This window comes from Ustilaginoidea virens, chromosome 5, assembly GCF_000687475.1.
Source record: "Ustilaginoidea virens chromosome 5, complete sequence".
NCBI classification, from domain to species: domain Eukaryota; kingdom Fungi; phylum Ascomycota; class Sordariomycetes; order Hypocreales; family Clavicipitaceae; genus Ustilaginoidea; species Ustilaginoidea virens.
Window position 1 is genome coordinate 3956546 of NC_057320.1, and position 23539 is coordinate 3980084.

General features: G+C 55.0%; 7 protein-coding genes across 7 annotated transcripts; 4 read left to right on the top strand and 3 right to left on the bottom strand.

Annotated features, from left to right (window-relative positions):
- Positions 1 to 545: 545 nt before the first annotated feature.
- UV8b_06778 (uncharacterized protein) lies at positions 546 to 3947 on the bottom strand (the record flags this gene model as incomplete). Its single annotated transcript, XM_043144275.1, has 4 exons — positions 546 to 937; positions 1043 to 1167; positions 1290 to 3524; positions 3613 to 3947. The coding sequence occupies 4 exons, from the start codon at positions 3945 to 3947 to the stop codon at positions 546 to 548; spliced, it is 3087 nt and encodes a 1028-aa protein (XP_043000210.1).
- A 1997-nt stretch (positions 3948 to 5944) lies between these two features.
- On the top strand, positions 5945 to 7825 carry UV8b_06779 (uncharacterized protein; the record flags this gene model as incomplete). Its single annotated transcript, XM_043144276.1, has 3 exons — positions 5945 to 6028; positions 6102 to 6411; positions 6552 to 7825. The coding sequence occupies 3 exons, from the start codon at positions 5945 to 5947 to the stop codon at positions 7823 to 7825; spliced, it is 1668 nt and encodes a 555-aa protein (XP_043000211.1).
- A 1854-nt stretch (positions 7826 to 9679) lies between these two features.
- On the top strand, positions 9680 to 11846 carry UV8b_06780 (uncharacterized protein; the record flags this gene model as incomplete). Its single annotated transcript, XM_043144277.1, has 3 exons — positions 9680 to 10268; positions 10500 to 11004; positions 11156 to 11846. The coding sequence occupies 3 exons, from the start codon at positions 9680 to 9682 to the stop codon at positions 11844 to 11846; spliced, it is 1785 nt and encodes a 594-aa protein (XP_043000212.1).
- A 1343-nt stretch (positions 11847 to 13189) lies between these two features.
- On the bottom strand, positions 13190 to 15169 carry UV8b_06781 (uncharacterized protein; the record flags this gene model as incomplete). The annotated part of the gene is made up of 4 exons (XM_043144278.1): positions 13190 to 13272; positions 13359 to 14740; positions 14850 to 14923; positions 14978 to 15169. The coding sequence occupies 4 exons, from the start codon at positions 15167 to 15169 to the stop codon at positions 13190 to 13192; spliced, it is 1731 nt and encodes a 576-aa protein (XP_043000213.1).
- A 2110-nt stretch (positions 15170 to 17279) lies between these two features.
- On the top strand, positions 17280 to 19726 carry UV8b_06782 (uncharacterized protein; the record flags this gene model as incomplete). Its single annotated transcript, XM_043144279.1, has 2 exons — positions 17280 to 19286; positions 19373 to 19726. 2 exons carry the CDS (start codon positions 17280 to 17282, stop codon positions 19724 to 19726), a joined length of 2361 nt encoding a protein of 786 aa, XP_043000214.1.
- A 417-nt stretch (positions 19727 to 20143) lies between these two features.
- On the bottom strand, positions 20144 to 22532 carry UV8b_06783 (uncharacterized protein; the record flags this gene model as incomplete). Its single annotated transcript, XM_043144280.1, has 5 exons — positions 20144 to 20801; positions 20972 to 21158; positions 21273 to 21297; positions 21390 to 21672; positions 21790 to 22532. The coding sequence occupies 5 exons, from the start codon at positions 22530 to 22532 to the stop codon at positions 20144 to 20146; spliced, it is 1896 nt and encodes a 631-aa protein (XP_043000215.1).
- Positions 22533 to 23294: 762 nt separating this feature from the next.
- Positions 23295 to 23507, top strand: UV8b_06784 (uncharacterized protein; the record flags this gene model as incomplete). Its single annotated transcript, XM_043144281.1, has 1 exon — positions 23295 to 23507. One exon carries the CDS (start codon positions 23295 to 23297, stop codon positions 23505 to 23507), a length of 213 nt encoding a protein of 70 aa, XP_043000216.1.
- Between the last annotated feature and the right edge of the window lie 32 nt (positions 23508 to 23539).

A 23539-nucleotide genomic window follows, 5' to 3' on the forward strand; every position in this document is an offset into this window, starting at 1 on the left:
AGTATCGCTGGTTGGCGAATCACACGGCCCAATTCATAAATGTCATGACTTGGTTCTGTGAGAGCGCGTTGGTCCAGCTGGGATACATACGTCACAGTAGCCGTGATCGTTTTCTACTCTTATCAATCGGGAAGAAAGGAGCGGGGAAAAGGGGGTGGTGGCTTGACTTTGAACAGGCGGCTTTGCACGTTGGCGCTCTATCCTACCAATTTGTCTACTGGGAGCGGCTTTTTTTATGCATCTAAAACTTTTTCAAACTACTGCTGTTGTTTTCTGAACACGTTAACACGTTACTAGCTGCGGAAAATTGCCTGCAGGGACAGCTCTTCAATGCACTCTTTTTTGCCGACAAAAGAATACAGGGAAAAATGCCTTCTGCGACGTATCCGTGCATGTGTACTGTACTGGCTGGCTTTGAATAAACAATTCTTTGCAAACCAACAAGCAGGGAAACATGTGCGTCTTGAAGGCCTTCCTGACGGCTGAGAATCTGTGTCAATGGCGTTGCTTTCCTTGTTTTGAATCGGAAAAATGCCCTCCCCCGTTCAACGCCCAGCAGAGAAGGCAACTTGGTTGAGCCTGACCTTCTCGTCCTCAGAGAGCATGCCGTACCAGTCCTGGAAGTTGGCTACGTTTTCGCGGCCACATTGAACAAAGAATTCCGTCAGGTACGAGTGAGTTTCGTCATCAGGACGCCGCTGGGGACCTCCTTCCATGAACGACATGAGGTCGGCCTTGGCGGAAGCCAGGCTGAGGTCGAGGGTGTCATCGTCGTCTTCCCACCCGTCCTCGGCGTCGTCTTCGTCGAAATCGGTTGCGGCCATGGCTGCAGCCGCGGCATTAGCGGCCGCGCCGGCCCCCGAAGCAGAAGCAAGCTCTTCAATCAGAACCTTTATGATCTTGAGCGGTGCGGGGATGATGGTGTACTGGTCAGGATCTGGATATCGCCGGTTCATGGGTTAGCAGCAAGTTACCCATTGACACTCTAGTAGGGAGCGACAACCGCGCAAAGTCTGCAAAATCTATCTACATTTGTACGCACTCTGCTTCGCTCGTGATCGAGTCTTGATTCTGCCGTCATCAGGACCAACAATCAAGTCGCCCTTCACCGTAATCTGAGACAGACGAGGGTCGTTGAGCCCGTATACTTTCGACAGAGCAATGACACTAAAAGAAAAGGCCCGTGAGCAAAGGGTCAGCAGCGTTCATATCGATCCAAGGGGCGACAGACGACCTGGGGGAGAAAAGGCAAAGAGTGGGCCACGAGGGGTGGTCAAATCTGCACGCACTTTTGTCTGATCTCATCGTAGCCGGCAAAGCTGACAGAGTTCTCCAACCACTTGGCAAGAACAACCTGCAACCCACTCTCTCCATTGATCTGAATTTGGCCGAGAAACTCGACAACATCCTGTGCTCCAATCAGAGATAGGCGTGCAAAGACGAGTATCAACGACTGGATAAAGGCGGCAGCCTGAGCAGTCGCCAATCGATTCGCCACAGCCTGCAGCAGCTGGGGCAGGAAAGGGCCGAGGCGGTCCTGGCCAGCTTTCTCGACGAGCTCTGCAGCCAGGCCGCCGACCTCGGAAGCTGAATTGTCTTCGATGGAAGGGCCGAGCAGGCGGTCAACAATGTGCAAGCAGACCTCGAGGCCGGATCGGCCGTTGGCATCTTGCCAGTTGAAGACTTGTTGGTGATCGTGAGAAAGGATCCACTTGACAGCCTCGGAGCCGGGACGGAGAACCTCCCCTTCGTTTGACTCCATCAGAAGACGGTTCAACTTGGGAAGGACGGCAGCCACGAAGCCGTCGGGTAGCGGCTCCGACCCGTGTTCAGAAAGCACAACCAGAAGCTCGGTAGCAACAGTCACGAGCGGGTTGTCCTCGGTCACATTCGCCACGTCAAAGGCTCCGGTCAGTGTAGGCAGGGTACGGCCACATAGTGCCTTGAAAGACTCCTTGTCCGAGAGACTGCCAACAATCTCCTCAAAGGCTTCCGAGACGAGCATGGTAACTTGAAAGTTACTGGCGCCAAGCTTGGCGAGCAAAAATAACAAGTCGGTGGACTGGATGTCGGCAGAGAGGGCGATTTTGGTGTCTAGGCCGATGGCTGCGCGCAAAGACTCTGCCAGAACAACCAGGAGCTCATCCGCCTCCTCCATCTCAGCAGGATCCTTGCCGTTCATGTACGATTGGATGGATGTGATAATGGGGAATTGCCGATCAGAAGCGACTCGACCAGAGTTTATCAGACCCTCAATGGCCTTGATGCAGGCTACCTGGACCACCTCGGACTCCTCATTCGTGATTGCGTGAATCATGCGATTCAAAAGCTCCGGGGGGGTTGGGAAAGAGCGGCCAATGATGCCGGCGACGAGGTAGCCGCGAGCGCGAAGGAGGGGCTCGTCGGGTTTGTTGATGGTGTAATCTACCAGCTCCAAACATGCACTGGCCACAGCATCGGGGACGGTCTTGTTCAAATCTTGAAAGTCGCTCAGGAGCATGGTGAAGAGGAAAAGAGCGGATTCTTGACTTCGCCAGACAGATGCATCGCCAGGAAAGAGGGTTTTTGTGAAGCCAAAGAGCCCATCCACGGCCTTTTCGTTGAACCACTCGCCCATCTTGATCAACAGGTCTCCAGCCGCAGTCCTGGCGGTGTAGTTAGCAGTGACAGATGTTTCCTCGGCCAGATAAAGAGAGCAGTCAATGTCCCAAAGCTCCTCCTCCTCTTGGGTAACTCGGGCGAAGCTGACGAGCATCTTCATAATCTCAACCATCCACGGGACATCGTAGGCGCAGGGTTGGGCCTGCAGCTGCCCGTCCAGCTCGGCTTTTACTGTGGGAGACCTGAAACACTGGTTCAGAAAGTCAAGCTCTTCCAGAACAAGATAGTCGAGCGTGTAAGGCAAGTTATCGGAATCCTCCAGGCGACCCTGCGCATTCGTATTGATGTAGAGTTCTTCGTGCGGGGCCTGCAAATGGTTGAGTTCCTCCCACACCGCGCTGAAGAGCGATGTGCTTTGGGGGAGAAGCAGGTTTGGAAAGACCTTGCGAATTCGCAGCAGCGCTTTCACAACCTGCACCTTCAGGGCTACCATGTGGTTCCAGCTATCCGGCTGGCTACCCTCGCTCAGGTCCGCATCTGGCAAGCGGGTCTTGAGGACAGTCATGAAGAAGGGGTTCCATCGGGCAAGAATTTCTTCAGCGAAGCCCTTAACCTCTTTGGCGTGGTCATCCTTGGCCATGTTCATCAAGTCAAAGCACGACCGGAAGACAGAAATAGCCAAGGCCCGGAGCATGGGTTTGCGATTGTCGTTCAACGCCACCTCGGTCAAGGCGTTGGCAATATCTCTAGCCATGGAGAGGAACTGGTCTTCGCTCAGGCTTTCCTCTACCAAGTCGCCGAGAACGCGAAGGGCTCCGTGTAGCTGGGCGTCGGACCCGGAAGGGATAGTACTGAGGATGGTAGGTAACAGGCTGGGCCATTGATCGGGGAAATCGTGAATGGCAATTTTGCCTACCGCATAACTGTTGAGATGACCGTCAGAGCTCCGGTGGGTAAAAGAGCAAGCTTTTCTCTTTGGCAAGCTTAATGAATAAAGTCGAAGCAGTTTACCTGGCTGATATCTTGACTTTTCGGTCGTCTTCTTGGTTCAGCGCCAAGTCCAGCAAGGACTGCCTTAAAATAGCCCTGGTGTCGTCGGCTATGGGAACTATGGGCTCTTCATCCTGGTCTCCCACTGCCCAGTTGTTCTCGATGAACTGTCTCAGTGAGGTCAGGGCGGACTGACGAACAGCAGTGCTGACGGAGGCGTGAGAGGCAATCTTGGCCAAAGAGACAGGGTATGCGGGATTCGTCCGGACACGCTTCAGCTCGATTTCGGCCTGTTGTCGAGGTCCCTGGTCAGGGAGTTGCGTATTCGCGAGGAGCTGCACCAGCTGATCCTCCATTTTCTTTCTTTTTTTGCTTTCCTGCTCCCTTCCGGTCTTTCCTTGTTTCTTCCCCCCTCTCTCTCTCTCTCTCTCTCTCTCTCTTCTCTCTCTTCTATCTCTTCTCTCTCTCGCTCTCACTCTCGCTCCCTTATGGGAGAGAGCTCTTTTCGATGGTGGAGGCTGAAAGAATCTTTAGAGGACCAGACGGGTTCGTGAAGGTTGGCGGGGGAAGAGCTGCCCAGTGAAGCAAAAGAGACGATGTGGTGGGAAGCAGAAATAGAGCTGCAGAACGGAAAGCGCAGGTGTACCGTAAGTCAGTTTCTGCTGCACAGGCTGCTGTGCAGCAACAAAGCGCAACGGCAGACAATGCCTTCCTTGGAATCTTTTTTGTTCTCTTTTCTTTTGCAAACTCTGCTGCCCCCCCTTCGAAAGGCGGCGATGAAGGACTCGTGCGGGAAACAACAGTACCTACCTCCTTAGGTACTGTACTACAGTACCTCACAATCTGGAGCCTAGAAGCCCTGTACCAGGTACCGGGTACTTGCTGCTTCACAGGCGGGGCAGAAATTGTCATTGAGCTTTACTCCTTCCATGCCGAAGGAGCTCGCAACGATCCACTCGCGACAACCTTATTCTCCTGTGCTTGTGGATCGATAAATCAGCTTTATTAATTAACTACCGAGTACAGAGTAGCCTTCAAGGGATTCTCTAGGAGATCATCCCTTGTCTTGCTGAGTGCTCCGTAGTTATGGTGTACATAGATGCGGGTCAGAGGAATCAAAAGACTTACCAGTGGCTTTAATCCCCTGTGCCAGCGGCGCCAACACGCTGAGCCGTGGTGAGCCTCGCTATCTGCCTTGGGTGCCTGTACCTATACATGCACCGACAGGGACTGTTGACAGGGACTCCCAGGGCGAGACCAGGGCGAGAGATAAGGCTGGTCAATCCAGCAATCCAGGGCCGCGAGACCTCCAAAGATGATCGTCTCTTCACACGTCCAACGCCATCAGCGATGCCCGTTCTGGAAACCACTACATCTACATGCGCCTCTCAATATCCTGACTGAACCAGGCGCTTCGCATATGAGCCGCGTTTACGATCCGTTGCACGTTCCGAATGATGAGGGTATCCGGGATGAAGTGGTCCGCTTTCGATTCGTCTGCTGAAGCTTGTTTTGATGATGCGATAGTCAGATGGTCCGATGGTTTGATCGACCACGCAGGATTCCAAGATCGACGTGTTTAAGCCTTGGGGATCCGTCACGGGTCCCACGACGTTTGGAAAGGCAGGAACCGGCCCATTGCATCTTCCCAGGCCAAGATATCTTCTAGCCCCAACGATCAGTGGCAGCCAGGGACTGGAACCATTCCAGGGATCGTCTTCCACAACATGCATGTCCCAGTGGGAACTTGGAGTCAAACCACTCCATACTACATATGGACGGACAAGATTAAGTCTGCCCATCCGCGGGAGGCGAGATGCTGACCGAGATAAGCCAAACGCCACCAGATCCCGCCTTGTAGATAAGAGGGCGCATCAGCTTCGGCCACTAGGAACAGCATGAACCTGGGAAATGCCGTTAAATGGGCCCATCGATGCTTGCATTCCTCATTCCAGGTATCTCTGGCCGTCTCTTCCCCAAACTTGGGGATTGAATACATACGCAGGGTCGTTGTCGTTCCGGTGACGGATCAATCGCCTTCAGCCTAAGCTCAGTTCTTCGCCCTCCTGGCCACTTCTCATTTACTGCAGCTTACACCAATATTAAATAACCAGTACCACAGAGCAGCAGCATTCATCGGTTTTTTGTTGTTGCTGTTGTTTATATTCGTTGGGTTTTTTTTTTTTTTTCTCCCTTGGGCCTGTTCATGAACGTCTGTTGCTCCATCGCTTGGGCTCATGTGGCAGAGCTTTGCAGGCATACAGGTCTGCAATTGAACCAGTTTTAACACTTTCTCCTCCTTTCTTTTTCTTTGTTCCGTCCTCTTGGTTGTTGGACTTGATCAATCATCACCATGCCGCTGCCGTCTTCCTTCAAGGGCTTAGTAGACAAACTCGCCGTCGAGACTGAAGAGGGTTTGACGCACTCCCAGCTTATGGTATCTGCCAATCTTGCTTTCGCCCTCCAGCAATCCAGCCTTCGTCAATCATGGGTTAACATGTCTCCTTCAGCTCATCAACAATGACCTGAAGCCAGTTGAAAAAGAACGCCGGCAATGGAGCGCTTGGAACTTTGTGGGATTTTGGATTGCCGACTCATACAATATCAATACGTGGATGGTATCGTCGTCCATGATTATCGGTGGGCTTTCATGGTGGCAGGCTTGGATCTGCGTCTGGGTCGGCTACTCCATTGCTGCCTGCTTCATCGTCATGAACGGCCGCATTGGAGCCGTATACCACATTGGCTTTCCCGTCGCTAATCGTGCTTCCTTTGGAATATTTGGAAGTCTGTGGCCAGTATTTAATCGCGCCGCCATGGGTGAGTTGTTACTCATGACACACTACTCACACGTAACCACTCGCGTGTGTACTAGGAGACCAACATGCCACCGCCCATCCATACACGGCCCGAAAGGAGGATGTTTGTACAATGTCCAGAGACTGACTAGCTTCATCTAGCATGCGTTTGGTACGGTGTGCAAGCTTACATTGGTGGAAACTGCGTCTACCTCATGATCCGATCCATCTGGAAGTCTTGGGACCGCACCAAAATGCCCGGCCCTTTCGACCCCAGTGCTTCAAGCACTCCTGATTTCGTCTCCTTCGTCATCTTCTGGGTTTTCTCACTGCCAGCCATCTGGTTCCCCGTGCACAAGATCCGCCACCTCTTCACCGTAAAGGCGTACTTTGTCCCGCCGGCTGGCGTTGCGTTCCTGATTTGGGCGCTCGTTCGTGCCGGGGGAGCTGGTTCTGTCGTTCACAGGTCCAACACTGTTCATGGCGGCGATTTGGCCTGGGAAATGGTCAAAGGCATCATGTCCTCCATTGCCAACTTTTCCACACTCATCATCAATGATTGTGACTTTACGAGATTCTCTCGAAAACCGAGGGATGCCCTGTGGTCCCAGCTGTTGGCCATTCCCCTAGGCTTCGCTTTGACATCGCTCATCGGAATCTTTGTGTCGTCGTCGTCGACGGTCCTTTACCAAGAGCCCATTTGGAATCCTCTCAGGCTCTTGGAAAACTTCATGGACGACGGGGGCGCGGCCCAGCGATTTGGTGTCTTTGTGATTGCTCTTGCCTTTGCCGTCGCTCAGTTGGGCACCAACATCGCAGCCAACTCCGTCTCAGCAGGCACCGACATGACTGCCCTTGTTCCGCGGCTTCTCAATATCCGACGCGGCGGGTACATCTGCGCCGCCGTCGGCTTGGCCATGTGTCCTTGGAACCTTCTCACCAGTGCCAACAACTTCACAACGTACCTCGCGGCCTATTCCGTGTTTCTCAGCTCCATCGCAGGCGTCATGTCCACAGACTACTACCTAGTCCGAAAAGGCTACCTGAACGTCAAGGAGCTGTATAGTGCTAGGAAATCGGCTCCGTATTACTTCACGTGCGGCGTCAACTGGCGCGCCTACGCCGCTTACATTGCCGGAATCCTCATCAACGTGGTCGGTTTCGCTGGTGCGGTTGGCCGGGACGTGCCCAAAGGGGCGACGTATATCTACAACCTAAACTTCTTTTGCGGCTTCATTGTGGCGTCCGCCACTTATTGGGGGCTGTGCAGGGTATTTCCCGTGCCCGAAACCAGCGACAGATGGACGGAAATCGGCGACACCATTGACGGCGACTTTCGTGTCGCATATGATGCCTCTGAGGATGGGTACGATGCAGAAAAGGTCGCGGCGACGCGTTACGGCAATGCTGGAAAGCAGCCGGTCAACTTTTCATGATGCGGTGTAGCAAACCGTTTCTATCAATACCGTAGTATGTGGCTATGAAAGACGCAATGTCATTTTCAAATCATGCCGTTTGCGACGCATGGCTGAACCACACCATTGTCGTTGATTTTACCTTGTCCCCTTGACGTCTAATCGGCTTATATGAGTGGGTTTGTACGTAAGAAGCGAGAAAAGATTTGATAGCCATCGTGTAGCTGTCATCTTGTCGAATTCGCATGCAAAGAAAAAGACACATCGGAATGTTGAAACTCGGGGGTACACTGCGAAGCACCAACCTTCACCAACCTTTCTCTTGATTATGACTGGAGTATCCTTGTTCCTCGGGGGACTACGCCTCTATTAGAATAAGGAACTTAGGTAAGTGAGGGATGGCCTTCGATAATTGCCTCCTAGGTGCCTGGAGAAAATCTCAAGTAATAAAGCATCGGGTGCGGAAGTGGCAAAAAGATATTTGCCCCGTACTGGAATCGAACCAGTGATCTTGTCATTACTAGTGACACGCTTTACCACTGAGCCAACGGGGCTGGATAGTGGTGGTATGAGTTGAGAATCGTTATTTTACAGTATAATCGCATAGAGTATGCCAAACAATCCTAAGATTTGCGGAGTAGATAGGTTGATGCCATGCTCGTTATTGCGTTCATCCAGAAAATCAAGGTAGCCATGCCCTGAAAGAAAGCGACGCATGCAGTTCCCTAGTCTGTCCCTGCGGAATTGAAAGTGAACACTGGCTGCGTTTGGAAATGAACCAGCCTTCAATGTACTCCGAACTCCGGAGTCGGTGCTGGTGCTAGCACGACGATATGCCCGGACTGCCCAATGGGGAAGTCGGGCATTCGGCGGGGACAGAATCGCTCAGGCATACTCGGTATGGTTGAACCTGCATTATTGCCCGACGAGCCTTTGCCTGTATTGGTTGGCGCTGCTGAAAGCTTCAAAAGTTGATGGCGGGGCTGGCAATACTCAATACTGCGCCAGTGAGTCCTGGCTGCTGAGAGCTGGGTCTGCTGACCCACTGAATGGGCCCAGTCGCAACAACCAGACTCGATGTCGTCTGGCTGCTCCAGGCTGGGCGCTGATTGCAGCTTCAGGGGACCATGGAAGGGGACACAAAAAAATAAAGTTACCTCTAATGACATGGTGAGATTGACTTTATGGAGGAAATTGTCAATGCAAAGAAGTGTGCAAAGAAGTGGGCAACGTCAGCCGGCCAGTCCTGGTCCTCCTCTCTTGCCAGTCGAAAGACGGCAACCTTTGAAGAAGGAGCGATGCGACTCGATATGTACAGTACAAGCCACCGACCCATACCCCCGTCCATACCCATCCCTACCCATCCATTTGCTGCTAACCTTCCTACCTGTACTCCGTACTCCGTACTTTGGCAAGTCTGAATAAATATGTACCTTAGGTAAGGTACCTAGGTACGTAGGTAGGAGGTAGGTAGGTGGGTGCAACAACTACACAACAGTTGGCTCGTCGTCTCGCCTCGGACGCATTTTCATCGTCGCCATGAGCACAGATCATCATTGAACTGCGGCTTTGCTGCTTCGGTCCAAGGTTTTGCGAACCTAGGCAACGGTTTCGCCACCGTTACTAGCTTGATCCAAGACAGCTTCCTTCAACTACCTCCAGACCCTCCCTCCCCGCTCTGCCGTCTTGACACACTCTTGGGGAACAGAGGTGAGGCAGTCCAAGGTGTACACGTCAGAGTTCAGCAACTCCCGAGGAGGCCTAAGCTGGCCGTCTTTTTCTTTCGTTCTTTTTTTCCTTTTCCCTCTTTTTTTTTCTCGTCTTTTTTTTTTTGCCCACCTCGCTGGAAGCCAGACCGGCCGCAACAACAAACATATGCCCAGCAACAGCATCACGAAGCCGTGCCACAACTGTCGACGCCGACGCCTGCGGTGCGATCGCTCATGGCCAACGTGCCATAAGTGCGCGTCGTCGGGGCAGGAGTGCCTTGGATATGGAAAGGTATTTGTTTGGACACAGGCCATCGGCTCCCATGGGAACCCGAGATCCCTACCCCCCTACGCACGGAGGCTAGGCGAGACGGGAGAAGCGCGAATCAAACCTCAGGTCGGCTTCCAGGTGGTGCCTGATGGCAACGCCTCGGGTGCTTGGTCCATAGGGGAACTCGACAGCTGCAGCCCAACTCGAACCAGTCGAGGAGACCAAACACTCGCCCAACAACACCACTATCAAGTACCGCAGGTCCCTAAGCAACCGCAAGTCTTTCCCGGAGCATTGCCGGAGGATGATGATGATGGGCCCGCCGCGGCGAAGGCAAGCAGACGCTGCTCAAATGACATTGAAGCATCGCAACCGACACTACTGGATCGTAACGCCGACAAAACCTGCGTACTGAGCCAAGGAAACCTGATAGATCCGCTTTTCCAAGACTTGGATCGGAATTCTAGATACTATCTTGCACATTGTAAGTTGCGGTCAAAAGAAAAGTCATCTCTCCTCACATTCCAATCCAAATGCTCTGGCTGGCTGCATCAAGAATTCGCCTAGCAGACCTTGGCTCTCGCCACATCCCACATCGAGAATCCTCTGCTTCTTCCCGTTCCTTTTCCCGCGCCCCTTACCTCAAATTACTTGCCCTACTCAACTTGATCATTGTGGCGAATCGCCAACTAGCTAATGCGACCAAATTTATTAGTCGCCGATAGTGTGTGCAAAGATCTAGTGGCTAGAGACTCCCCTGATAGCAATCCTTTCCGACAGCTGATTCCCTTGACCAACAAACATCCGCTGTTGCTGCAGATCCTCATTGCCACGTCTGCTATTCACTCATCCAACATGTTCCGGCCCATCACGGCCATTCCCACTAACTTGACAGACCCTGGTGGTTATCTTGCCCAGATACGCTCACAAGACTTGGTCTCCAGACAGGCTCTTGTAGATGCCTTGACCGCAAAGCAAAAAGCAATGGGTCATCTCCGCGAAGTTTTGGATACGTTGGATCCTGCTGGGAGTGAAGTTGCCTTGGCGGCGATGCATTTCTTCGTCAAATTTGACCTTATCGATCTAGAACAAACGGAAGGGAAAGGATGGCAGGCCCACTTGGCTGGCGCAAGCAGCATCTTGGCTTTATTGACAACCGAGTCATCCAGGAGCGCTTCCAGCCGAATGTTGCACGACTGCGTCATTGCCGATTGCTTCATGTGAGTTGGCTTCCACCTTATCATACGGCCAACCAACCAATCCCCCCCCACCCCCCTCCCCTCCCCTTCCCCGGGGGAGGGTTGTTATGCCATGACCGCCCACAGCTGGCGAGGAGGGTTACATGCTGACCTGAAATGGAAAATCCGACAGATATCACATCCTTGGCTCAACCTTGGGATCCGGAGCTATAGCGTCCCGCATCGCACGCTATGCCTTTGAGTTTTTGCCCGTGATGAAGCGGGTCGAGGTGAACAGCTATCTTTCGTGCCCACCAGAGATTCTCCAAATCATCCTCCTGGCCTCCCAGCTTTCATACGAGAGCCCCTGCATTGATTGGAACCTGTCTGCCGCAGACCAGGCGCTCGCACTCATTGACCAAGCGCTTGCCTTTGACATTCCCGCGTGGGCCGACCGGCTTCGACAAATGCCCAATATAACGGACATTGAGAGCCGTATCCACATTGCATCGGCGCATCGCTCGGCCGTCTGTTTGTATATCCTCCAGGCACTTCCCTTGTCTCGCGCAGTGCGTCCTGTCGATACCAGTTTTCTCGTGAGTGACATACTCGGTCACCTTGGCCAAATCAGCGAACAAGACCCTTACTTTAAGGCTACTTCTTGGCCGACATTTATTGCTGGCGCGGAGACCCGGGATAGCGAAAAGCGGTCTTGGGCCATGACCCGTATCCTTGCCATCTGGAAAATTTGCTCATGGGGGTATATTTTTACGGCCATTGAGATGTTGAGAGCGACCTGGCAGATGCAAGATTCCAGACCAGACTCTGCTGTAAACTGGCTTCAAGATCTTAAAGACAGGGGCTTTGATTATTTGATTGTGTAGAACGAGCAAGCGAGCGCCATGTCCAGTTCAGCCGACCTCGACAGTGTCATGGACAGGTCGACCGTCCCCAACAGCCGCAGATGCTGCCTGCCTAGTGGAAGTTTTCCCTTTTTTTTTTCTTCTCCCAATCCTGTATTCAAATATTTATCGGTCTTTCGAGACTTACGCCTTCGTCCCACCGTTGTTCCGCGTATTTAAAGATATCCTCTTGTTACACTCCTGGTCAATCTGACTTTTTTTTTCTCCCGCTTCTTCAACCTACAGCAACAGAGCATGAAACCAAGCCAAGCAAGGGCCAGTTACAAAACCATGTGCAATGCATTTCCTCAACCGTTTTGGACGTGGGGACGGAAGCCATGCATCAGGCAACCCAACCTGTCACAGAAAAGAACAGGTATCGGCATTGGATTGTATCAATCATGATGTTTTTGATTTGAAGATCGTCTTAGGACGAGTTTATGCCCCTTTGCACCGGGGGGGTGTGTATTGTTGCTGTTCGTCATGGACATGACGAGCGCATCTCTCGGTAATTTTGGCAACCAAGAGCAAGTATGAAAGAAGCATGGGCGCGACGAGCAACAGCAGATGATTTTAATGCGTATCTGAGAACAACTACTCCGTAATAGCTATAAAAAAGAACGATGGTGTATATGTATATATATATATACAGGGTTCAGCTGTAAACGGAGGTATGTTATGTATACATGCGTAACAGCTTCGACGGGTACAAAAAAAAATGTTACTCCCCCGGAAAGGCTCGAACTTTCAACCTCCTGATTAACAGTCAGACGCGCTAGCCAATTGCGCCACGGAGGACCACGAATGCTTGCTAAGGGCTGGATTGATTTTCATTAAGAGGTTAGGTGATTTTTGCCTGAACCTCGTGCTTTACGGTTTTGGCTCGCAAGGAAAGGGGCACCAGACTTGCATGGCGGTGCGTACGTATCACGGGTAGCGAGCGGTAATACAAGATGCGCCTGATGCGCCCGATGCGCCCAATGCGCTCGAATGGTGCGTAGGGCGGAGTATGTAGGTAGGTGGCACAAGGATCGTCATGTAAAAGATGCTCCCTCCAGTTCAGTTCCAGTTCCATTTCCATCGAAGTACTCCGTTAAAACTCTAAATATTACACCCTACTGGAGTTGCAGCAACTCCATTGTATTCAGAAACAGTGCCAAATTACAAACATGGACGCCAAGACAGCAGCCCAAGATCAGCGTCTTTTACATTAGGTACCTTCTTAACCTGCCGGGCAGCACGACCGGCAAAGCACCTCCCTCGCTGTGGTCTATACTCTAGGTCCCCCTGCGAGACAAAAAATCTCGGCAACGCACGCCTTGACATTACAAACCACTCGCGCCAAAGGTTTCGGTCGAGCGGCCGTCCAGCGACTCTGGTTCTTGGTCGGCATCTTCTTCCCAGTGAACTATCGCGTCTTGTTAGCGACAAACAGGCTGTCAAATGGACAGACTTTGGGATTTCCTCCGACTTCATTCTTCTTTTCAGACTTACCAAAAGGCGTGACTAAAAAGCTGCAGATCAGGGCAAGACTAAAAAGACTGGCCAGGGCGACAAAGATGGCTTGGGGGTACGTGGCGACCGTCGCGGCATACAGGCTGTTGAATAAAACCGGGCCAACGACCCGGACCAGAGCCTGCAGCATCCCAAATGCTCCCAAGACCCTACCAACGCGGTCCTGGGGAACATGCTTTGTCACGACCGATTGGTTGGTCGCACCTCCAAGACCCCCAAACGCAGTAATCATGCCGCTAGCAACCAAGAGCGCTGGGGATCTCGCGACAGTGTATCCAACGAAACCCAGGACGTCGGACAAAAGAGCAAGCCGCAGGATCCAGATGTCAACATTGTCAGCGCCGTTGTTCTTGTCCAGCGGAACGAAACCCGACTCTCGTCTTCTCCTGGCAGCAGGGCGGACTCGAAAATAGTAGTTGATGACGGGGAAAACACCCATGAGAGCCACGACACGCACCAGAGAAGTGGCCGCAATGAATCGTGACGCCTCTGGCGTCTTCCAGTCAAAAACGTACTCGACGTAGAGAATAATTACTTGGCTGGCCGCCACGGCACTTCCCATCATGATCATGTCGCAAGCGGCGAGAGCGACCAGATTGACGCGCAGTCTTGTCGAAGTCCCACGCTCTCGCGGCCAGAGGATCGAAAGTGCGGCAAGTGGGTTCTTCTCTCGGGCCCAAGATATCCACGAGGAGGAGACATGTCCTGCCCGCTGCTGGGTCTCTTGATGATGCTTCTCTTGCGCTGCCACTTGCTTCTTTTTCGACAGTGATTCCGGGACGACAAACCACACCAGGAGGATGAAGACGCTGTGAGCCACCAAGCAAACGTAGAGGACGGAGATCAAGCTTCCGGTCAGCTTGACGATTTCCCCTCCCAGAAACTGTCCCAGGGCAAAGCCGATGAAGACGCAGGCATGAACATAACCGAGGGCGACGGCACGCTTGGACGGGGGAGTACAGTCGCTGGTATATGACTGTATGAGGAGGCCCACGGCTGTGAAGGATCCGGTGAAGCCCTCCAAAATGGAGCCAAGCAGCAGCCAGCGGTAGTGGACAGTCTGAGGGAATGTGGCAGCCAGGATGGTGATGAGCTCTCCCAACAGCCCGCCGCAGCAAGCTAGCGCGAGAAGCCGGCGCCGACCATGTCTATCTGACAAATGTCCGATCTTGGGGGCGGCAAAGGCACTATGCATCCCGGTGCAAAGGTTCATAACCAGCATGAAGGTGGCGGCAAGCTTTTGAACCTCTGGGCCTTTGCACTGCGGGTTATCGCTGCCAATTATGATGCTGTCGAACGACGGACGGGGATCCTGGAGCTTCTGATTCGCGAAATGATGTTGACACACGAGGTTCAGGATTCTATGCAGCGATTAGATTGCAAAGCGCTGGGCCCCGAGACTACCGGATCCTCCCAAAAGGGCCGGGTGGTCTTTTATTTGTGTCTCCCAACACGAAGTGGTTGGCTTACAGGTTCAACTTGGGGACAATCATGCTCCCAAATGCGAGTGTATAGAGTGCATAGGGGAACAAAAGCCAAAACACCTATAGCGTCGTGTCAGACAATGGTGATGACTGGGTTGGTTCAGTTGCACATACGGATGGTCGTTTCCACCACGGCAAGTCCTCGAAGTCCACCAGGTTGTCCCAGCCCTTGCCAGCGCTCTTTATTGGAGCTCCATCAACATCGACACCCAAGAGATGGGTGTCCTCTCCGATGTTATCCAGGGGCCGATCTGGTTCAGTCGTCAGGTCGTCCTGCGGCGTGGCGCCAAATCGCTGTGCCACCATTGTGTGCTGAACAAGTCAAGGTAGTATAGTGTATAGTGTAGTATATAGCTCGGTTCGGGAGATTTCCCAGGGCATGCGACTCGAAATCAGCACAGCAACGACTGAGGTCTTGGCTGTAGATGGCGACCCGATGGATCAGGCAGGCCGAAAGCCTTGGCGGAATGGATTTATCTGTGTAGTGCAGGTGCAGGCTCATTTCGCAGAAAAACAGCAGAAGGCCAACCTGGGTTCGGTCAATAGCAGATGTTTGAGCAGATGCTGGCGGAGAACAAAGTCTTGCCAGAAAACGGTCCTGGGGGGACGTTGATAAGCCAGCTGCACTGCAACTATCGAACTTGAATGAATGTTGGGGGAAAAGCAAATATGCATGATGAGTCGTCGAATGGGTCGAATGGGGGTTCAGTTCTGCACGGAGGTGGAGGAGGGGGGGGGGGGCCTGATGCGGGTTTGAGGGGACGACCCGTTGGGTGTTGGTGGTTGTCGCCGCCCGCCCGCACGTTGCGACCACGCCAGCAACGGCCGCAGAGTCCAGCCAGACCCACGACCACGACGCCATCGATTCCATCCTTCTGCGGAGGTCGCAGGAGACATGCGGAGTACGGAGGGAGCACGCAGCCTTTAGACATGTCCATCAGATGAACAGGGTATGGCTTCATTCGAATTCAAAAGTCCACATGACCAAGCAATTGCATCCCTCGCCTATTTTTCCACCGCTGTTCCTCGTTTGGAGGACTGGACTTTGAAGCCTACTAAAGCAGCATTGATTATGAAACCAGGTCGCACTGTCTGACTTGATTGGGTAAGGCGCAAGCCCGCGTCCGTTGCCCGTTGCCCGTTTCTGTTGCCAGTTGCCAGTCAGATTGTTGCCAGTTGCCAGTTGCCTGCCAGTTACCCGTTGCCCCCCAAAAAGACGCGTCATACCTACGACATGATGCGTTCTTGCCGGGTTGGAATCTAGATCACGCAGGTGCGGCCCAGAGACACGGCAAGTACCCGACTGGGTTCACTGCGAGTGCATTGCGAGCGCATTGCGAGCGCATTGCGCATTGATGCGAATGCACTTGCCCCAAGGCGTCTGGTCTGGAGTGCAGCGAGGGAGATGACGGCCAACAGTGCAACCTATGACTGAGCACTGGAGTGGGGGGGTTCGTCAATCCGGCAACTCTCAACTGCGTCCGAGACCCTTCCGGATTTGGATGGCAAGGCACGCAAAGTCCGCCAAATCCGCCAGGTCCCACCAATGTCCGATGAGAGACGCTTCTGTCTCGGAGTCTCGGGAGCCCCCCCCCTAGTGATGGATGATGGATCTCGTAAGCGTGCCCAGTCAACCGATCTATCGAAAAAATGATAAGGCGGCAGCAGGATAAATCAGGCGAAACCCATCAATAGCGGGAAATTGGCTTACTAATCACTTGAATGAGGCTTCTTAAGTTGATGGAGAAGCCATCCCAACGTACGTTCGGTACCTACCTACCCTGCACCTGTCTCTGTGGACAAGGGCTTATACTCTGTAGTTCCGCAACCAAAAATCGGGTCTGTCAAGTCCTCCTCACTCACTCTCGCACCCAAAATAACTGGAAAATACCAGCCAACCACAACTTGATGTAAACGTATCTCCATGTAAAAAAAAAAAAAAACCCCGATTGCCTTGTTTAATTCGAGGTGAAGCCAGCAAGGCTGGTCGGTTGAGTTCCCAGGTCTAGCTGGTGACTGCGACACCCTTCAACGCGAAAGATTGAGCGCTGTACGCGCATGCGCACCACCTGCCCAACGTCATCGAGGTCACTCACTCACTGGTCCTGCTTGCGATTCCAGCAAATGAGAGGCTTGAAAAGATATTCTTCCGGACTAGCAAAAATGTCTTTCCTTAATTATCATCATCATTTTTCCCGGCTTGCAAAGTTGGTGCAGGTTAGGTTATGCTCCCCCCCGTCACCCCATCAGCCAATCAACAAGCCGTCCACCGCCGATGACTCAGCAGCCTTCTTCCATTAACGGAACCTTTTCCTGATGATACACGACAGCTTGCTCTGCTCAGACGCGGTCCAGCCCAGCACATCCACCACCATCGCGCACCGCACCGCACCGCACCGCACCACGTCTCGCCATCATGCCGGTCGTCAAGGGCGGCGTCTGGACCAACATCGAGGACGAGATCCTCAAGGCCTCCGTGTCCAAATATGGCCTGAACCAGTGGGCACGGGTGTCGTCCCTGCTGGCGCGCAAGACGCCCAAGCAGTGCAAGGCCCGGTGGAACGAGTGGCTCGACCCCAGCATCAAGAAGATCGAATGGAGCAAGGAGGAGGACGAGAAGCTGCTGCATCTCGCCAAGATCATGCCGACGCAGTGGCGCACCATAGCCCCCATCGTCGGCCGCACCGCCAACCAGTGCCTGGAGCGGTACCAGAAACTGCTCGACGAGGCCGAGGCTCGCGAGTCGTACAGCCTGGGCCTGACGGGGCCCGACGGGGGCGAGACGCAAGCGCCGAGCGCCGACGACGTCCGAAGACTGCGCCCCGGCGAGCTCGACCCCGACCCCGAGACCAAGCCGGCCCGCCCGGACACCATCGACCTCGACGAGGACGAAAAGGAGATGCTGAGCGAGGCCCGCGCCCGCCTGGCCAACACCCAGGGCAAAAAGGCCAAGAGGAAGGCCCGGGAGCGTCAGCAGGAAGAGTCCCGCCGCATCGCCTCGCTGCAGAAGCGGCGCGAGCTCAAGACTGCCGGCATCAACATCAAGATCCTGACGCGCAAGAAGGGCGAGATGGACTACAATGCCGACATTCCGTTTGAGAAGAGGGCGGCGCCAGGCTTCTACGACACGTCCGAGGAACTCCGCCGCAACGAGCTGCAGCGCAAAGCCCTGGACCCCCAGAAGCAGAACCTGGCCACGAAGCGAAAGGGGGACGACGACGAGGACGGCGAGCGCAAGAGGAGAAAGAATGACAAGGAGGGGCTCACGCAGTCGCAAAAGGCGGCCATAAAGGCTGGCCAGATGCAAAAGATTCGCGAGGCCGAGCAGAGCAGCAAGCGCCGCCCTCTGAGCTTGCCGGCACCCCAGGTCAGCGAGGGCGAGCTCGAGGAGATCATCAAGATGGGCAAGATGGGAGACGCCGCCAGCGCCGCGGCCAGCAAGAGCGAAAATGACGCCACGAGGGGTTTCATCCGCTCTTATACTACCCTGAACACCAACGCGCCGATCCGGACGCCCAAAGCCCCCGAGCAGGAAGATCACATCGCCAACGAAATCCGCAACATTCGGGCCCTGAACGAGACCAAGTCGGCGCTCCTGGGCGGCGAGAACACGCCCCTCCACCAGGGAGCCGCCGGGTCGACGGGGTTCGAGGGGATCACGCCGAGAAAGCAAGTCATGGCGACCCCGAACCCCCTTGCGACGCCTCTGCGATCCGGGGCCGCCGGCGGCGCAACGCCAGGTCGACCGGGCCAGACTCCCATGCGGACCCCTCGCGATTCCTTCGCCCTCAACAGAGCCGACGGCACGGCTGCGGGAGCCACGCCTCGCGACTTGAGAATGCAGCAGCTCGCCGTGCGGAACCAGCTGCGGTCCGGCCTCGCCTCGCTGCCCAAGCCCAAGGACACCGAGTGGGAGTTTGAGATTCCCGATGAGCAGCAGGACGAGGGTGGCGTCGAGGCTCGGCGCGAGGAAGACGCGGCAGAGCGGGACCGAAGAGAGCAGGAGAGACGGGCTGCCGAAGAGGAACTCGAGAGACGGAGAAGGACCCAGGTGATGCAGAGGGAGCTGCCGCGGCCGACGCTCGTCGACCTGCCGGCGCTGCTCGACAGGGCCGAGAGCCTCCCCGACGCGGCCCAAGCCATGATTGCCCGGGAGACGGCGCTGCTCATGGCCAACGACGCAGCCCAATACCCCCTGCCAGGCTCCCAGGTCCGGGGCGACGTCGGCCCCCTCGAGCGCTTCGACGACGCCAGCCTCGCCGACGCCAACCTCCTGATTCTCTCCGAATCCAGACCCCGGCCCAGCCCGGAAGCCATCCAGGCATTTTTCGACAGCCGAGCCGACGACTCGCTGCTCCTCGGGCTGGGGTGCTACGACGCCGACGAGCAGCAACAAGAGGCCGCCATGCGCGGCGCCTTTAACGTAAGTTCCCCCGGACCAACCATTTATCTCAGCCCCCCCTCCCCGGGACTAACCGTTTATTTTCTCCCCTCCCCCTCTCGTCGCAGGCTGCCGAAATATCCATCATGGCGTCGGCCGAACACGGCGCCAAGCTGCAGGAACGACTGGCCCTCCGCCTGGGCGGCTACCAGAAGCGGCAGAAGATGCTCAAGGACAAGCTCGGCGGCGCGGCGGACGCGCTGGAAAAGGCCAGGGACGCGCTGAGCGCCTTCAAGACGCTGGCCGTCTCGGAAGACGTGGGCATCGAGAGGCGCCTGCAGGCGCTGCGGGACGAGGTCACGCACGTCACCAGGCGGGAGAGGGAGGCGCAGGACGAGTACAGGCGCGTGCGGGATGAGCTGGACGCGCTGCGGGCGGGGGCGGTGGCGGGCGGTGGCGACGGCCGGAACGGCTATCATTAAGGCGTGCGATGCGAGGCTTTGGCGAGGAACTTTGATGGGTTTGAAAAGGGCGCCTGTCGCGGCGTGCAACGGCACGGGCGCTTCGGGTGGGATTGGTTCCTGTGCTTCTCGAGACTTGAGACCAAGGGTTGAAGAATGGGGTAATTTTGCAAGCGTGGCACAAACGCGCAAGGAGAGAAAGAATGAAAGGGAAAAAAAAGAGTACAGAAGGCCGTGCGGCTGCTATCCATTGCCAGCATCTGCTGCATATGTGTGGTTCTGTCCAATCTGGGCGGCGTTGCCTCTACGCAAACCTCCGCAAGTCCTTCGTATTTATTTATATACACGTCTTGGTGACTCCAGGAGTCGACATGCGCCAAACCGCATGCTTTGTACGGGCTAGGTACTTTACTCGACTTGATCCGCTGCAACACTTGGTCACTTGGCGCCTAGGCGACCTCCCCCTTTCCTGGCAGGCAATCTCTTCAGCTGCACAGGTATGATCAGCATGACGGAAACCGCCGCCATGAGGACGCAAAACGCAAACGTGAGTCTCAGCCCGGCCTCGTATCCCCGAATGGCCTGCTCCCTGTAGGGCTGCTCCAGCCGCGGTATCGCCTCCACCGACGAGCGCACCTTGTCGATGACCTCTTCCTTCAAGTCGCCTTGCACATACTCCCTCAGGTAGAAGACGAGAGCGTTCTGCAGAATCAGACTGCTGACAGCCACGCCGAGGACCATGCCCAGACTCCGCCAGAGGATGAGGGTGCTAGAAACGACAGCCTGTTCCGCCTGCGGCGACGAAGCAAGGATGGCCATGAAGGTGCCGGGGAATTGGAACCCGCCGCCGATGGACGAGGGCAACAGGGTGAGGAAGAAGGCGGCGGAGGGGAGGTCGCGTCTCAGCGACGCAAGACAGACCGTGCCGACCAGATACCCAATCGTCCCGCACATCAGGGGCCATTTGAGGCGTCGGGTCCACGCTATGGCGAAGCCCGTGGAGGCGCCGACTGCCGAGGTCACCAGGGTGGGAATGACCAGAAGAAGGCCGGAATCGGTGGCCGACATGAGAAGGACAGCTTGGAAGTAGAGCGGACTACATACGGGAGACACGCCATGTTAGTTAAGAGGGGCGAGCGTTTCTCTCGTTTCTTGGACGTTCCAACATCATGTAGTAGCAAAGATTCCCTCCGGCCCCCTGTGATTGAGGCTATCGGGTTGATCTACTACCCAACATGCATGCACATGGTATGTGGTTGGCCTTACATGTTGAAAAAGATGGCATTGGTTATAAAGGCAGCCAAGAAATTGGCAAAGACGAGATTGGCCCGCGGAGAATGCGTGATGAGGTCTAGAGGCATGATCGGTTTCCAAGCGCGAGATTCGACCCAGAGGAAGGTCGGAAAGAAGACGGCGAAGACGAGGAGAGAGGAAAGAACGAGAGGATGAGACCCTGCACTGGTTAGCGGCGGGTTTTGTTTTTGGTTTACCGTCGCCCCTCTTCTCGTTTCCACAACTGCACCTGCAAGCACCGGCAGTAGGGGGAAGGGGTTTCTTTGCCACTCACAAGGAAGGATGTTGCCACCGAAACTCTGCCAGGGGAGAAGGAAGACGCCTCCAAATTAGCATACGCTCCTTGTCCTATTCCAAAACCAAATAGCGCAGGCAAGCGCTGGCGACTTACCAGGCCCAGGATCAAGAAGCAGACGGCCGTGGTCAACAGGATAGACCCCTTGACGTCAAACTCCTTGACGGCCTGCATCACCGACTTGCGCTCCCCCGAAACGCCCAAGTCTGCTGGAATGGCAATGGCCGAGACCAAGAGACAAACCAGCAAGGGAGGGACCTGAATGCCGAATTCCCATCGCCAGCCCAATGCCTCGGCCATAGCGCCCCCGATGGCAGCGCCAAGAGCGGACCCGAGACCGTAGATGATGTTCATGTAGGACTGATATGCACCTCGGCGCCTGCAGCAAGGGTTGATACCGTGAGCTTAGTGGCTGAGGCTTTTGGCGCATGAAAAAAAGGGACCAAAAGAAAAAAAGAAAGAAGTCGATGCGTGTCCAAGAGGGGAGGCAACTCACTCGATGGGAACCAAATCACTCGTAATGATGCTCCCCAGCGTCATGCTTCCGCCAGCACCGAGGCCGCAAAAGGCTCTGGCCACAATGAACCCCTCTATGCTGGTGGCAAGAGCGCATCCAAGCGTCGCCACGGCGAACACGGCGAGGGCCATGAGAAAGAGCGGCTTTCTCCCCAGGGCATCGGACAAGCGACCGAGCAGGGGCTGGAAGGCAGTCGACGTTAGCAGAAAAGCCGTCGACAGCCAAGACGCCGAGTTGGCCGCGCCAAAGTAGGAGGTGATGACGGGATGAGACGACGCCATGATGGTTCCGTCAAAGCAGCCTATGAAATGGGCCGTGAGGACCTGGCAAAATATGTACCAGAAGCGGCCTGGGGATATGCCGTTCAAGAACAAGGGCGTTTCCTCGCCGTCGGTGGCAGACGAGGCGATCGAAGAAGCAGCAGCCGACGAGTTTCCCCGCGGCCGCAGAAGCGGCGAACGTTCCGAAACGCCGTCAACTGGGTCAACTCCCTGGACGACATTGCAGCTGCCCTCTTCGCAACCGCGGCGGCTCTGAGACGACTGACGGGACCTCACGGGTCGCAGCATGGCCAGATCAGCGGGTTCAGGTTCCAGGACCGGACCGGACGACGGCAAGGACCGAGAAAGCACATCGAAATCCGGAGCGTCGAGTTGGCCATTTCCTCGGCTGTCTTGGTGGTGAAGATGGTTCTGGTTGCCACCATGTCCCGGTACTGTCATGGGACTGGGGCCGCAACGGTCGGGGCGACTGGCAGCCGTCATGCTTGAAGCCTTGCTCCGTGTGAGGCGTGAGGCGTGAGGCGTGAGGCGTGAGTCGTGAGTCGTGAGTCGTGAGTCGTGAGTCGTGAGTCGTGAGTCGTGAGCCGTGAGCCCCGAGAGACAAGAGTCTGAGAACCGTCTGAAAACCCCAGGCACAGCAGTCGCTGAACGTCGCAGCACTCGCGTTACAAGACTCGTCCCAACTCGTGAGATGTTTTAAAGGCACCCCAAGACGAACAAAGCAAAAACGCAAGGGGAAAAAAATCAACCATGGCCGCGAAGCGAGCAACCCAAGGCCTGGCCGATGAGCGGGAAAGTCGGCCCTCGCGAGCTTCCGCCCGGCCTTCCAGTATCAATAAATCCAGTCTTCCCCACTCAACGCCAGGGTACGTGAGACATGCCTAGCCGCCTGCAGACATGTCGGCAGATCCTGTGATGGCACGCTGCTTCAGGGGTCGCAAAGCATGTTGCGCCGTGGCCAGCGGTGCTACCCCCCCCTCCCCCTAATGCACATTGCTCCGTAGCACGTCCGTCCGTAGGCTGCTGCAGAACGTATCCATCCATGTGTGTTTCTGATTCACCGGTTTGCGGGCAACACCCCTCCCCAATAGTTTCTTTTTTTTTTTGGACTACTCTGCGAGAGAGCGCTCAACTTGTTTTCTGCAGGTTGTCATGGCAGGCTTTTGTTCGTCGTCGTGGAATGCTTCCTTTGGCCATTGACCAATGGCGGGAGCTGGGATGCGGTGTCTGGCTGCGACAGCGGACGTGGTATGTATGTACGTCCGTACTGCGCAGGGATCGTCAATCGTCAAAAATCCCTGGTCAGATGTGCAGCTCCAGCCTACCCAAGTTACAAAGCTTGCTGCAAAGCGTACTGCGAGGTCGTCCCGGCGTCGTGAGTCCAAAGACGGTTTGACGGGAAGTGGTGATAAATAATCCTTGTGGCTTTCATTTCCCGGGGTCCCGGG